This window comes from Fopius arisanus, unplaced genomic scaffold (assembly GCF_000806365.1).
Source record: "Fopius arisanus strain USDA-PBARC FA_bdor unplaced genomic scaffold, ASM80636v1 scaffold00032, whole genome shotgun sequence".
Classification (NCBI taxonomy): Eukaryota; Metazoa; Arthropoda; class Insecta; order Hymenoptera; family Braconidae; genus Fopius; species Fopius arisanus.
The window spans coordinates 1,236,827-1,252,882 of record NW_011887771.1 but is presented as its reverse complement, the minus strand read 5'-3'; the positions used below and the strand labels follow the sequence as shown (position 1 = coordinate 1,252,882).

General features: G+C 39.6%; 2 protein-coding genes across 3 annotated transcripts in view; one reads left to right on the top strand and one right to left on the bottom strand.

Moving 5' to 3' along the window:
• The first annotated feature begins 3,635 nt into the window (after positions 1 to 3,635).
• TTLL12 (Tubulin tyrosine ligase-like 12) lies at positions 3,636 to 6,517 on the top strand. Its single transcript, XM_011303631.1, has 2 exons — positions 3,636 to 3,792; positions 3,993 to 6,517. The coding sequence occupies exon 2, from the start codon at positions 4,005 to 4,007 to the stop codon at positions 5,883 to 5,885; it is 1,881 nt and encodes a 626-aa protein (XP_011301933.1). The 5' UTR covers positions 3,636 to 3,792; positions 3,993 to 4,004; the 3' UTR covers positions 5,886 to 6,517.
• Positions 6,518 to 6,603: 86 nt separating this feature from the next.
• pxb overlaps positions 6,604 to 16,056 on the bottom strand; it is a 33,956-nt gene continuing 24,503 nt past the window's right edge. The window contains exons 1-7 of one of the 2 annotated variants that reach the window (XM_011303630.1): positions 13,172 to 13,598; positions 12,394 to 12,571; positions 12,077 to 12,189; positions 11,168 to 11,399; positions 8,708 to 8,819; positions 8,252 to 8,593; positions 6,604 to 8,025 (exon numbers count right to left, since the gene is read on the bottom strand). In XM_011303630.1, the coding sequence (XP_011301932.1) occupies positions 7,421 to 8,025; positions 8,252 to 8,593; positions 8,708 to 8,819; positions 11,168 to 11,399; positions 12,077 to 12,189; positions 12,394 to 12,555 (1,566 nt within the window). In that variant the 5' untranslated portion in view covers positions 12,556 to 12,571; positions 13,172 to 13,598 and the 3' untranslated portion in view covers positions 6,604 to 7,420. Of the gene's footprint in view, positions 8,026 to 8,251; positions 8,594 to 8,707; positions 8,820 to 11,167; positions 11,400 to 12,076; positions 12,190 to 12,393; positions 12,572 to 13,171; positions 13,599 to 16,056 lie in introns of those variants that run through there. The other variant, XM_011303629.1, reaches the window with a different exon arrangement.

Here is a 16,056-nt window from a genome sequence, read left to right as displayed (position 1 = left end):
GGATCAATATTCCATAGAAATTTCAACGTTTGAATAATTCCAATAGCAATCTGTCACCACTCCTTCGATGGATATCTCCTCCATCGACTTATATAAACCCAAAAAAAAGGAAAAATCCAAAAAGAGATAAAGTCACATCTGCGGGCTTCCGTGAAAATTCATTCTTTCTCCTACTATTACACGAAGATGTGGAAAAAGAGAGAGAACCGAGTGGTTGTTACAGACAGACGGTGGCGATAAGAGAAAAAGAATCATGAAATTCGACTGAATTATTCAGTGGTAAATGAAAGTGAGGGTAAAACTGACACCTGAGAACAAGACATGTACCCCACCATTTTATTGCTTTCGTTAATTTTTTTTTCGCCTATTTTTATTTCCAACTTTCCCGTGAAATCGCGCTCAATAAATTTCCCAAGATGGAATTCCCGTGGTTTTGGTGTAAGACATACATCAAAATAAATTCTCGGATAATAGATTCGATGCCCTATCGATTCCGATTGCCATACCAACGAATGCCAAGTTATCCTCCTCGTCTTTACATTATTATCTGTAGAAATCGACAGATTTTGATTCCGTTGCCAAAACAAAATTACAAGAGAGCAACCAACCGGTGGAATATCGATTTCGGTCAACTATCGGCACATACATACGAACGAGATGACTTCCAATGAATCTAGGGTAACTCTAATGCAGGAGTTTTTTTTTAAAGGCTCTTCTTGTAGTCATTAGTGTCGGGTGCTATTTGACTTGATGAAGATTGACGCAATTGGCTACCTCGGAGCCGAGAAAAATAGACGATCTATCGAGTTTTATACCGTCAATGTGTCAGTTATTGCCACTTGTAGCCTGACACAACGAGCTTCTTTACACAACGAAAAAACTTAAGGAATTTATTTTCTAAGTGCTCTAAGAAAATTCCTGAATTTGCATTTTTTTGTCCCTATGCATGGATCGAAGACTTGCATTGTCATGTGCTGAACAAATAGTTTGAGAGGGGAAGATAATCCGAATAAATCAAAAATTTCTACATCTAATAAATGAAATGAACCGACATTTCATTCTGTCCCACCCTCTCCTATATTCGAAAGGTCGATTATTGATCCGGGATTTTTTTTGTCACGAATGTTTGGAGCCCGACGCTCAATTATCAATGTTTTAACGCCGTCTCTAACGCAGGTATTCATTCAGTGAGAAAAACACTGTTCAAACACAGCCGGTGTACATTGGCTCGAGGTAAAAAGAACTGTGGAAATCGGACGCTTTATATATCACTCGTATTTCATCAGCTTTCCAATTATAGAACAGTTATTGCAGTGATTTTGAATATTGAAATTAAAATTTAAATCCCCATAAAATCCCTGCATTTCCGAAACGGTAAATGGCATTGAGAAAAAAAAATATGTCTCTCAATTAAATTTATCAGAGCCAAACAAATTTTTTTGTGGCAAAAGTTTTAATTGCGTTTGTGCAGAGATTATGGACGTTTACTCATGCTGATTAGCAGAAATATTTCTTTTTCTCAGTGCGAATGGAGAATAATAGTCAAACATCCCCCCGGAGAATAAAAAAAAAGTCGAAGATAAGGGAAAAGATTTGATTTAGGGCAAGCAAGAGAACTCTTCCTGAAATTTCTATAATTTCTGTACCTCTGATGGTTTTACTTATATTTTCCGCGGAAAAACCCTTCCCTTTCGATTGCTGAACATTGTCAGGGAATTTTCTAAATATGAATGTCGGCGCGATCACTTCAAAGAGCTGCTGATAAAGACCCTCAGTCGGTAAGAATTTTTACCAACATGAGATGCCATTTTCGTACGTCAGACAGAACAAACGGACCTTTACCGACGATCGTTGAAAATTCCAGAAAATTCAAATTTTTAAAAAGTATGAGTTATACTTGAGTATTTAGCACGAATTTTTTTTCTGAGCTTACTGATCTTCCTAAATATAATGAATTGATTAGACTGCTTTTTAGGGAATTTTCACGTATATCGGCTAAAAGTCCGTGGTGTCATTGAAAGATACTCCAATAAAGCACTCACCGGCGTTGGGTGAACCCCATTTTCACCTCTCGTAACTGGACCTACTTTTTAGATTCCTAATAGTCCCTGTTGAATTCTCTGGAACGTTGATCTGCTCCTGAAGATGCTGATGTAGCTGCTCTGACTCTCAGCTTTTTGCGTCACGTTTGAAGTTGAATCCTCTGGAACGTTCGGCAGAGATTCTGCGTTCACCTCCCGAAGATTCATATGTAGCTGCTTTCATCTTCAACCTTTTGCGTAGGTTCTGAAAACCCATCAATGTTTTCGATTGAGTTTTCAATTTAATTCTCATGACAATGAACAAAAAAATTACTTTTGCCAAGAATATTTTCATCGCCACAATTCAATTAATTCAAATGATTCTCCAACAATTTGTTAGATAATATAAATAATTTCAATGACATGAAGAAACCATCATGTGAATTTAAACTTGATTACTAATAATCTGTTAAAACGAAAATGCAACCAAAATAATTCTGTAATTCTCAATATACTATTTCTGTTCAGAGTGTCTCAAATATTCTGGACATTGACTCACCACTTTCAAAATCCAAACATCGTTCGCCACCTCTCATGTTTATCAACACTCTGGCAATGACGAAAACACGAAATTCTCCGAAATAACACTAGCACTTCACAACATGTAAATCCCGAATAAAATCCATTGTCCTCACGCACTGTACACTTTCACTATTACCACAAACTCATTATTTGCACTGAATTCCCGCACTTTAGGGTGAAAACTCCACTTTTAATTATGAAAAACCGAATGTTTATCCCAGAATTACACACCAGTCGCCATCGGTTGTCCCACTATCACAATTTTCACAGAAACGTGCCATTATTTTCGTATAAGATTGTTGTAACCGTCGTAATACACGAGTACGAACGTTAATTGTATTGGCTAATCGTTACTGTTGATGAATATCGGTTAATTATGCCATTCTTTATCACTATTCTCTTGATTTTATATTTTTTTCACGGACAAAACTCGAGCCGACGCCAACTCCTTTGTCTCCTGCCCCAGACTGACGGCCATTTTGTGCCGATGCCCCCCTCGATGCGCAGGTCGATGCGCAGTGAGCCGACCGATTGCCGCCAGAATGTTTTCGTTGTTCCGTTCGCTGAAATCATTGTCGTCTCATTACAAAATAACAATTATTAACCATCAGAAAGAATTAAATATCACACTATTTATAATTATTTCCTCAATTTTATCTTCATTTCTCCCCAGAAAATGCGTAAAAAGCGGAAATTCTTCCTCGGACACCGAACGAAGGTTTGACATTTATTCGTCGTATTTTCGCGGGAAATGAAGACAAAATTGATAAAACAATAATTAACTCAAAATAATTTGTTTATAATAATGTGGGACGAAGTCAGTCCTGTATAGGTATTTTCCTTGTGAATTGTGAGTGCTAAAGCATGGGTAACTCGGCAAATAAAATGTACAATTTAAAATCAACGTTTCCGTCAATAAATAATTATAAAAGTAGTAATAATGAAAATAACTGAAGAGTAATACCGCCGGATAAATCGCGTGTGCCACCATGTAAATATGTAATAATCAAAAATAATAACTCACTCGTAGTTAGTGTTTGTTCGGAAATAATCGTGGAAATTGTATCCCGCCGGTGAAAAATCTAGTGACTTGTGCTCGTGTGTTTCGTGCCGGTACTGAAACTGAATTCTAACCTCGAATCGTCGATAAACAAAATCGACCAGTTCTCTTCATGCTTGATATCATTCCGTAAGTATTCATCCCTAAAGCCCTCAATAATTCTCCAATAGAAGAAACCCCAGCCTTTGAACTTGCAAGAAAATTCGCAAAATTAATCAATAATCATTTCCTCTCTCCCAAATAAACGAATATCTGCTGACAGTTCAAGATTTTTCCACTCCATGGTCTCCTAAATTAGTAATTGATATGATTTTTTTTTAAATTTGCAGGTCATTGGGGAAATGAGTACCTACGAGGATTTCCTGAAGCTCCACCAGCAGCAGTTGGATTTATCGCAGGTTCCAGAGCTGTTTTGGCAGAAAATCTGGGAGAAGCTGATAAATCAGGTGTTCGATGCAGGTCTGTACTTTAGCATTGCACAAATTGACTACGAGGACACACCAAGGGGTCCCAAAGACCCAGTGTCCAAATTATTCATGTCAGGGGAAAAAGGCATGTCGTGCAAGGATCCTAACAATATATTTTTAATCGATCACGCCTGGACGTACGACGTCAGTACAGCCAGGATTCACCTGAACAAAATGCCAGGTCTGTTGGACCGAATGTGCACGATAATGGGAAACGTGTTGCCCTCTGAATCCAAAGAGGATAGAGTAGAGTTCATCCTTCGAGAGATGTGGAGGTACAATCAATTTTTAACGGTAAATTCGGAGAACATCGAGGAAAGATTACCCCTCTGGTACATAATGGACGAAGTAGGCTCAGCAATTAATCATAGCGACTCTCCAAACTTCCGAGTAATCCCCTTTCTGCACTTAACAGAAGGAATAACTTATTCGCTGTTATTTCCTGTGAATGACGTAGACGTAAACGAAGAAGTGACTAGAGACTTTATTGAAAATCAAACGAATGATTCAAAATTGCGAAAAGCTCTCCTCATACCGTGGATTGATGCAGATTTCAGCAGGGAGGATTTCCTCCAGACTGAGCCAGGGGATGATTATTTCATGAGTGGTAGACGCGAAGAAAGTTTGCCAGTATCTCGAACCCCTGAAAAGGGAATTTTCAATAATTACTCGAATGAGAAGAAACTTAAAGTCTTTACCGAGTACAAGTATGTAAGGGATTACTTAACTGACTCTGCATTTGAGATAACTGATAATGAGGAAGAAGCCGATGTACTATGGTACATGGATCACTTCAAAGATTACGAGACTCTCAGTATAAAATGCCCTCGAGTGTTTGTGAATCAATTTCCCTTTGAGAGCGTTTTAACAGTGAAGGACTTATTATCAATAATCTGCAGACGTAAATGTGGTAGTGAGAAATATGATTCTGAAAGTTTGAGGACATATCCAAAGTGGTTACCAACTACGTACAATCTCAGTGGTGAACTTATTAAGTTTGTATCATACTTTCAAAATCGTGAGATTAAGGAACTCGATAATCACTGGATATGCAAGCCCTGGAACTTGGCAAGGGGCTTAGACATTCATCCAACTAATAATTTGAATCATATACTTCGGCTACCGAGCACCGGCCCCAAAGTTGTTCAGAAGTATGTATCATCTCCGGTACTTTATGATAGGCCAGACGTTGGTAAAGTTAAGTTTGACGTAAGGTACGTGGTACTGCTCAGCTCGGTAAAACCACTTCAAGCTTATGCTTATTCCAACTTCTTCCTGCGTTTCGCTAATCGTCCATTTGCCCTGAATTATTTCGACGTTTACGAGCAACATTTTACTGTTATGAACTATTCGGATGTTGCGCCACTTCATCACGTTAAGTGCAAGGATTTTGTCAATGAGTGGAGTAAAATGTATCCGGACTACGATTGGAATAGAATTGTCGAGCCGAGAATATTGAAAATGCTGGGTGATGTGTTCGAGGGTGCCTGTGCTGAGGAACCGCCCAGGGGAATAGCCCACAATCCTCAGAGCAGAGCTGTTTATGCTGTCGATCTCATGCTGCAGTGGGATGAAAGCGATATACAACCGGTTTTACTGGAGATTAATTTCTGTCCGGATAACAAGAGGGCTTGCGAATATTATCCTGAATTCTACAATGATATTTTCAAGTGCCTGTTCTTAGGAAATGAAAATCCCAGTGTCTTTCACAATTTGTCGACTCTTCAATTCAGTGATAAACATTCAGATGGATGATCATTTAATTTGACAAGGTGTGAAGAAAATTCTCGTGAAGTATGAAATGGCTTATGGTTTATTGCTGAGTAAAAAAAATCATTTTGAAATTGAATATTAAATAGTTTATTATTACGAAAGTGATAGTAATTCATTTTAGGATCTAGTCACATGATAAAATGAGGAATAACTGAAATGGAAAAATTGATGGTTCATCACTCCTTGAGATAGTCTCGAGCGGAGGGGTTTAAAGATAGATGTTAAATACTATTTACCCTGTTCTGTGAGCACTGGCATAACTTCATCATCGTGTACAAATGATTTCATATCTTGTCGTTTATCTTAATTGTTTTTTGCTCATTGCTTCCATTCTATCCACAGTTGTAGTACTCTATTGCTCTTGAATTTTACACAGAATTGAATATTCATATAACGCAATCCCCACATTTTCTATTTCATGATTGTTTCATTCTATAATTTATTCCTATTAAGGTACTCTAGTGATTACTGTCTAACTTTATGATTGGATTGGGAGTAAAAATAAGGGGATAATTGAAGTACCGGAAACAATATTGATAACAAAAACAATCAGCCTCTTCTCTCACTCGTTATTTCTCTCAATGATACTAAATATATTATTCTCTACTCGGATACATTTGATTTTAACGTATAAATTATTCTCTTTCCTCACACTCTAACAGTATGGACGCAAAAAATGTAAAAAAGCGTTTTCTTTAGTTTTTCTGTTACAAACTCACTCATACATGGCTCGATTCACTCATTGATTGTATTATAATTTATTCCTCTCAGACGGCCTCGCTGTCAAGTGATAATAATCAAATTTTCCACCGGAAATTGCTGACGAGAAAGAAACAGGAAGATGTCATTCTCCATGAATTCAAATGAAGATGTTTTTCAAACAAATTCATCATCACAATCACAAATTTTTATTCAAGGAACTACCGCTATGAATCGACCATCGTCGATCATCTTTTATTATATTAAAATTTAAAAATCATATATTAATATTCCTCTTTAAATATGTTTCGATTAAGTACTCTACAACGCGTATGATACAATTTCTCTACAATTCTCGTTATATACAATGCAGCGACTCTCACCTCAAAAATTTCATAAATAATCAATTTACACTATATTTAAAGTACGGTTAGTGTCTGTACAGGACTGATGACACCTTTCTCACTTTATTCATTCACATTTTCCTCGCTCCACGGAAATATCCCCCATCTAATCGAAATAACTTCTAAGTGTACCTACTCGTACACGATAAACAGTCGTTCCTGGCCATCTAGGCCCTACATTTTTAGTATAATGAACGCTTTTGACTCACATAATAACTCATTTATTATTTAAAAACCTTTGGTGCACAAACCTGAGCCTTTCCACAACTCGCAATTAAATGTTCATATATTAAATAGTCTCGTATACCTAAAACTCACTAGAAAAATTATACGAAGCAATGAATTTAGCCATCCGTACGTGGTTTATCACCTTATTCTGCCTCGTTGCTATGACTCACTGATAAAAGACTAGTATTACGACAATATGAAGTCAGCGGAATGGTGCGAATGATGAGAATTCCTGTGTTTCTCTTTACGACTGTAGTTGATATTTGTAATACTGCTTCTTGTTCCATTCGTACCAGTTGTTCCCGATGTGTGATGACTGTATCCGCTGTCACTACCAAAACTGCTGTCCGGTAGTCCCTGGTATAGTCGTCCAGTCGCCATTTGATCGTTATTACGTGACATATAGTAAACTGGCTGTTCGTATTTATCGTCACTGTAGATTCTATCTGCTGGCTGGGCATAAGAATCTGAGTAATCACCATCAACTTGAGTGTAAATTGGCGCTATATTGTCCTGATTGCGGAGATCAAAATACTCGGTAGCATATTGCGAACACTTTGGATAACGCTCACGTGTGGAATTCGCTGAGCGACATTTGTCTTTATTGTTGGTTTTAGTTTGATTTGTGTAGTGATGAAGGGGACCCAGTACAGGTACACTCTCGTAAGGATTCTCGTCTACTCTGACTGGTTGAGTCGCTGGTATTTGCGGCACAAAGTATGGCAGTTTGTGGGCCACCGATGGGACGGATTTCTGTCGTTTACTGGTGCTGGTTCGTGAACCAGCAACACCTGAAAATAAATCAATTGTGTAATTTCATTTGATTTGTCACCAGATCTTCATATAAAAAAAACTCTGTTTCAAGTGGAAAAATGAGTATGACTCTTTTTTTTCCCCCATTACGAGACTACGAGAGTTTTAATTCTTCATCGTTGTTGCTTTTTCCAAAATTAGCATGTTAAATGTGAAATTTAAATTTTAAAAGGGGGCGAGAAAAAAATTAGTTTTGTAAATTACCCGCAACGTTGGGATAGAGTTGAAGGAGTGCGTCGAGCAGCATACCCTCATGAAATTCACCAACATCATTTCCCTTTTCCTTTCTACGTCTGTCTAAGCTTTTAGGACTCTTTCCGCGACGCTCGCGTGATAAACGCGAAGATGTTGGACAGGTACTCCATGTCGGACGGGTTGAGGTGAGGATTTTTGATTCTGATGGCTCACCAAGTGATAACTCATCCTCAGCGAATTCGTCCTCACTCACTGGTTTTGATGCTGCGTGATGACGAGGGTGCGACTGGTGGTAATGATTGAGCCGATTACGCGCGTTCAATTCACTCTCATCGTCTGTATCGTGGTCCCCTAAAAATTGTCAGTGGATGGGTGAGATCAATAATCAATTAGCCAATTGATTACTGATTTTATTGATGAGATTGGGGGAAGGGGAATGATGATGGGGGAGTGGGCGATGCTCACCATTGTTCAGCTCTTCGTACACGGGATTGTAGAGGTCCTGGGATATGTATGGATCGGGTCCAGGACTGCTACATACGAATAGACCTCGGCTACCCTCTTTCACATCGAGCATCTGTTTTCAAACACAAATGAATAAAACTTGAAATCAGAGAGAAATTAAACAAAAAAATAATAATTCATCGTGTCATTCGAAGCTCATTATTTCCATTGGAATTCAGTATCTCTCGGTCTGAATAATTCAATTAGTCGTTGAAAATTCATTGAATATTATACTATCTCCTTGGTAATCTGATATTTCCTATTCAGTTGTGCGAATGGAGGACTCAGTAATGTTTGAAGAAGGAAGTGGTTATTCCGTGATAGCAAATATAACTGAAATGTTCACAGTTAATAATTAATAGGACAGAGAGAAAAAAATTTACAGAAAGAATATCTAATTTATTTCAATCTACTATGAAGTTTTTCTCTTTCTACAGTTCTTTTCTCCACCCGCTCGTAGGTTTTTCCATTTTTCTTTGATACGAGACTGAGAAATATTTACTACGGTATTACATGCATAATTCCACAAGCATATAACCTGAATTAATGTACCCCGGACCTGGAGTAACAATGGTAACGTCAAAAAATGGTGGATTAAAAGGGATGGGATTGTGAAACCGGGTGAATAACCACTCCTTGTCAATTTTTTTTTCCAGCAAAGTAATTTTTATTTTTCATATTTTCTTTTTTGGTTGTGGTTTTGTTTTTGTCAAAAAATTTTGTCCATTATTATTCACTATTGTTATTAGAATTACTACTATTAAAATAAAAGAAATTTCTGTTCATTTATGATTCATACATGCTACATACACTCACTTCAATTGAATTTTTTTTTTGCCAGTCTTCTCTCACTCACATTCTCTAGTCATTAACAATTTAATCATAATGGAGAATCGATAAATGAAGAATAAAACAAAACATGTGAATTATAATTCAATAATAATAATTGTAATAACAATCTGTGACAATTTACAAAATTATAATAATCCTCAAAGGGCGAGGATGAATCATCGATTTGTCAAATGAGTTTTCGATATCAATTATCTTTACTGGATAAAAGTGAAAATTCACCGTATAAAAACATAATAAAATAAAATCAACAATGTTGAAATGATGAGGAATATGGGCTGAGCCTCATTAAAACATAAATAATAAATATTGACTAGTCTCACGTTATCTTACTACAATAAATCCTACTCTACTGTGACATATATACACATAACTCGAAGGAGCTAATGAGGAATGCGACGATATTATTCAATAATTCATAGATAAAAAGGTTGGTAGAAAGGTACAGTGAGGTTACGCGCTAAATTTGAGTGACGATCGTCCAGCGATCCGAGTTGAAACGCAACCTAACTTGGATAAAATACCTAATCGTTAAAGATATGTACTGAAAACCTGACAGTGTTTGTCTATAAAAAATTCCTCATTCACGACGAGAGGGGATTATTCGTGAGGGGGGATGGAGGTTGGGGGGTTATTTTGGCCCTAGTTGATTGTGTCGGCATTAATTCTAATAGAATAGATACAATTGATTGGCTACAGAACCAATGCGACAGCGGGAATAGACAGGACAGAAAGCTGTCATGTTTTTTCGGCATTGAAATACGGTTGCTCTGGTGCACCAAGGAGCTGATGAATTTGCTGTATTGTGCACAATGGACAGACTTCATCGTCTGTAGCATCACCAGTGGCAACACGTTTCGCCCATCCAGGTGCTTTTTTAAAGCCCGTATCAATGTATGAATAACCATCAACATCGAAGTACTCGTATTTCTGATTAGACCCTTGATTACGTACATCTATCCTAGTATCAAATTTATGCCGATTGTCAGTGTCAACGTACGAGTAACCCTCGGAATCTACAGAGGTACGTCTATTGCTCCTCTGGCCATACACTGAATTGCTCTGTTGCTCCATGGTAAATGGCTTCTCAGACGCTAATTGCGGCGTTGGTACACGATTTCTGTGTGTTGGTGTTATAACGTTTGATGATACTGGGGATACAATCTCATTGACACTAGTGTACGCGATTGTTGGTTGTACTGATGCAGTATCAGTTGTACATGAACGTTTATACCGATGACTGTACGATTGTACTGATAGCGATGATGATTCAGAGTTATCTAAATCAACGTTGTAATTACTTTGACTAGTCAATTGGTGGGTATTACTAAGCTGCAACGCGATTACTGGGGCTATTAATGATGGTGTATTAGGCACATATGTTGCTATTGTCTGTGATACACCTTGTGATTTGGCGAGGAGGGCGCGGGGTGTTCTGTAACCACCGAGTATTGCTCTCGACGGTTTTTCATTGACACGCAGCACATAACGTGGATCCCGGTAGTCGAGATAGTCGAGGTGATGGTTTGCTGGTACATTTTCACCATGATGTTTGGCATTTTTTCCGCGTACCTCTATTGTCGGTGGACCACTGTGCACTGATAAGTGATTGTGCAGCTGGTTGTGGGGTGTTGTCTCGGGTAGATCCTCGTACAGTAGACCGCTCCCCGTTGTATTTCCACCTTGAAGTGTTTGACCCTCACCCAGATTACGACGATTAGCTGCTGCTGCTGCTGCTGCTGCTGCCGCTGCCGCTGCTGCTGCACTCTTGCACGGCAACAAACCCTGGACTTTTCTCTTGTGCCTGCAACACATTGAGAAACATTAGGATTTTGTGGGATTTGTTGGGGTCTCAACAAGTGTGAATCACACCGGGGGATTCACTCAATCTAGGGGGTAAATTGGTGATTCAATTTGAGGGGAAGGGGCCAATCGAATTATACACGATTGATTGATGGTTAATAGGAAATTTCCTGGTAATGGCATTCTATGGAAAGCTTGACTCCCGGTTTGAAAGGACTTGAAACGTCTAAACCTGAGAATCCGAGTTTGGCAACAGTCTGGAGAACTAGAAATAGCTTCTATCTCTCTTGTCGCTTGGGGTAATTAGCATAATTCGGTTTCCACAAACTCTCTCAACTTTAGCTTTCGAGTTGACGCCATCCCAGTACTTTTCAATGAATCTTACTTTTTGGCTTGGCTCGCGTCGACCAGTGAGATGGAACCAAGTGTTTTTGAATTCAATTGTATCGCATTCATGAATATTCATATTCATTTTGTTGTTTAATTGAATTTTAGACAGTGGAGATGGGGGAAATTTCGTAATCTCGGTGTATGATGTAACATCGGAGATTTGCGAGATTAAGTTGACTCGATTTTCGAGGACTAATCGATGGACCAAGTTGGAGAGTTTGAGGAGCTGATTTTGAAAGTTTCGAGGAGTTATTCCAGTGGTATTTAGCCCAAGATGGGAATACTTACTTCCAAAATACAACGGAGACAATGGCTGCCATTAATAGTAAGACAACGGCGCATGTGATGATGAGGGCAGTATTCTGTAGCGACGGATTTGTGTGATAGGATGCATCAATCATCTGCAAAAAAGTAAATAAACACAATGGGGAATATTTTTAGATGTTGCTTTTAGTATCTTGAGTGGAGTAATGGATAACAGAAAATAGTGAATAGGGGGTGTCAATGCGACGAGTGAGAATGGCTTGGGAAATATGTGAGTGGAGATTTTTCAATGGGTTTTCACTGTTAACTGAAAATGTAAGTGTTATGTTTTTGATACTTACGGGAATGGCAACGCAGTCCTCGAGTTCTGCTAGGGGTGCCTCAGAGCAGAAAGTACCCTCAGTTAGAAAAGGGGGCCGAGGTGGTGGTGGCAGCCGAAAAACGGGCGGCGGCCCTGAGCACTCCAAGCACTCAGTGCTATCCAGCGTCTCGAGCTCTGCCATCCTCCTCCTCAGCGTTCTACGAAAAATCAGAGAGGAAAAAAAAAATAGCACTATTAGTCTCATTGACGCTAACCATTTATCGTTGAAACGTTACTTCACTCCTCTGCGCCTTATCATCAAGGGTAGTTTATTAACGTCATTCTTTTTTATTTCAAGGAGTTTTTAGAACCCATCAAATTGATTCCCAATATTGTCAATATTAAGGGAGAGCCAATAACGGCGTTTATGCACCCCATTTTTAACGCTAAAGTGCAGGAAAAAAAACACCGATAATCACAAGTGCACGTAGGGAGGCGGAAAAAATATTGAGGCTCGCGTTATTAATTTACCACGTTACTCCCGTTTCATTATCCCTTCGTTCACGCATCGAGAAATTGGGTAAATAACAGCATCAGGCTCTGAGTGATTGAATGAGGCTGACATTCTCCACTCAAATTTTCACCTCAAAAACGTTCCGAAAATGGAATTTACCCTATACCCAGCGTGTGTCACTGTCACCGAATCTCCTTTTTTTTATTTTTGCACGCGAAAACAATACGGATCACACGTATCACAGTGGAAAAAAAAATTCACGAGCAAATTCCCCAGGGTGACGTTTTAATGCGACATATCTCACCTTAAATTGTGATGCTGGACTAAACTGAATTCGCTATAAGCTCATGACTAGTGTCATCCCTTAGGCCGTTGACAACTTATCAAACACAACTGGCAACACAATCATCTCTAGTACATCCCTTTAACTTTCACCAGTGAACATTCACACATCACACCCCATGACACAATTACAATCGTCACGATGATGGCAATCAAACATATCCAGTGGGTGACACTTCACTATTAAAAATCAACTCATCACCACAAAACGCTGATTAAAATTGACAGCAATAATTCCCACGGTGTAGTGGTGAGGCACTCAAGTTGCGGTGATCTCAATTGAGAAAAGTTGAAAACTTTTAATTCACGGTGGAAATAAAATAGTGGAGATTAAAAAAAAAAATTGGTAAAACTTTTTGAAGCTTATAGGTTGAAGGTATTGGGGTCGATGCTGGTATAGCGACGACGCGCGACACACTGTTGCTCTGGTTTTTCGATGTGAACCTCGTCCTCTCCATTCGGCATTCATCCCCCCTACCGTCGGCTTTCTCTTGGTGTTACTCACAGCCCCACCACCACCCTGGATCCGTTGGGTGTCCCTTACCACCAACCCAACGCCAACATCAGTCCCCCCACTATTCCTCGCGCAAACCAACTACTGGGGTACGGTATAACCCCAGGGGTAGGAGAGAGACGGTGAGTGGAAGGATGGATTTATGTACACGAGAAGCCAGAGAAACGCTGCCGGAGAAGGGGGATGGGAATGAAGAGGGGGAGGGAAATCGACCGGGGGTTGCCGGGGTTATACGGAATGAGTTGGAGGAAGAGCCCCGGAGTACGTTCTTCGGAACGTCAACCCACCAAACCCAAGGATGAAAAGCCAGAGAAAAAAAAAAGGGGAGAAATAAAACTCCGCTCTCGGGGTAATAGTGGGGGGATAAATCGTCCGATTTGAAAAAAAAAAGTGATGAGGGAGTGCAGGAGAAAAATTGACTAACGTAAGCCACTCTGTCCCAGATTGAATGGTAAATTTTTACGAGTTTTATGGTTTATGGGGGTATACCTGTGTTTTTTTTTTCCATGCATGTGGAAGACACCCAATATGCTCCGTGAAATGACTTTTTCTGGATTCGAGTGGTGCTGGGGGTGAGGGTTTTAATTAAAACGTCCGCGTTTTATAAGGATTAATTTATGTTTGAGTGGAGGAGAATTGGAGGTTTATCGGATTGAATGTGGGATTTTGAGTTGGAGGGAGGGAAAAAATGGGGGCCAGGAGTTTTCTGGAAATTGATCCCTTCCGTCTTTGGGGGGGGAGGGACACAAATTGGGTAGGATTGAGAGCCAGGGGAAAAAAAGTGGCTGCTCGTGTCTATCTCGACGATCGGATAATAATCGACGAACGGTGAAGTACAATGAGCCTCATAATTAGAATATTGTATAGTGGAATTATGGGGACGTCAGTTGGCACGCGAGCCTATGGGCGGTGAGGGTCAGTTGGCATGATGGACCGTTTTGTTATTTTTCACCGCTGGATGTCGAGGGATGATATCTAAATTATCTTCTTTTCTTGGGGGCTGGGTTTAAAATGCCCCCCCGTTACCTCGGGGATTATTTGGAATCCTTAATATACCGGTTGGATGATGGGTATAAGGTTTAGAGATCGAAGCAGCTTGCTACTGGGGCACGAGATGTCTTAAACACTGGGAGGGCATTCTGTCGTTTTTGGCGAGTGTCTCGAGTTGAAAATCCCCGGAGAGAATACGTCCAGAGGAATGGAGAGGGAACAGAGAGGGAACAGAGAGGGAATAGAGAAGGAATATAGAGAGGAACTGAGAGGAACAGTTGGGCGAGATGCGAGGATAATTGGCGGGCAGGTATGCTGACTGACTCCAACTCCTCCTAACCAACCTCACAAGATTCTCCAACGCTTCAGAGGCCAACTATACTGTTCTAACGTTAACTTTCAAACCGCAACGAATATCCCGGAGCCCCGTGGTGAAAAAAAAAAATCAACCCTCAAATTATTCCGTCAAGTTAAAAATCACCTGTCGTTTTTTCTCTTGTTTTGCCTCGTCCAGTTTTCCGATGGAGTCATTATTTACTGTGGAATTATTTCAGCCTCTTTTTTTTTCCAGAATATCTGTTTTCGAAATCCCATAATGACGACGACTTAATCATTTCCGGGTGAATTTAGATATTTTCAGTGGATAATAGACTGACGGAAAGTCGGAATACTCCCGTGGGTTTAGAGACGTTGGCATCTTATTTGCGAGATTCCACTGGCGCCTTGAAAGAGTTCTCCGAGTTTTTTAAACTTGTAAATTGTTTGAGAGAATTTTTGGAAAATTTCCATCAAATGTAGTTCAACTTTTCAGCGAGGAAATGGCCTCATTCTCACATTTCAACTTTTCGAGTTCTAAATAATGGATATGGGTTTATGATTGAGTTGGTGAAAATCGAAAAAAATGAGATGAAAACATTTCAACTTTTTTAATCTCATTTGTAGGTTTTTTTTTCCGGGGCTTTTACAATCTGCAGTTTCTTTTTCCCCTCTTTTCTTTTATTTTTCAGAACCATTGATTCGCGGGCCCGAGAAAAAAGTGTAAAGTTTTTAGGGCACGTTTTGTTAGTAATGAATAAAGCATTTCCTACGTCATCTACCTGCCGTGTTTTGAAGTACTCTCAAGGGTGCTGAAGGAACAATGGATACGTCATTCTCAGGTGGTAGAATCCTCTCGTCACACCACGCCTCACCGGGGGGGTGGAGACCCTGGGCGCCCTTCTTCCCTCAAAACCCCCCTCTGGGTCGTCCCCATAGGTTTACACTCCAACACTGAGGTTTCGAGTAGAGTGTAGTGTAGTGTAGCTGACGCCGCGCATCACTCTGACACTAACGCGTTCACCCCT

Coding starts and splice junctions, on each gene's coding strand:
- TTLL12 (XM_011303631.1), top strand. CDS start 4,005: ATGAGTACCTACGAGGATTTCCTGAAGCTCCACCAGCAGCAGTTGGAT.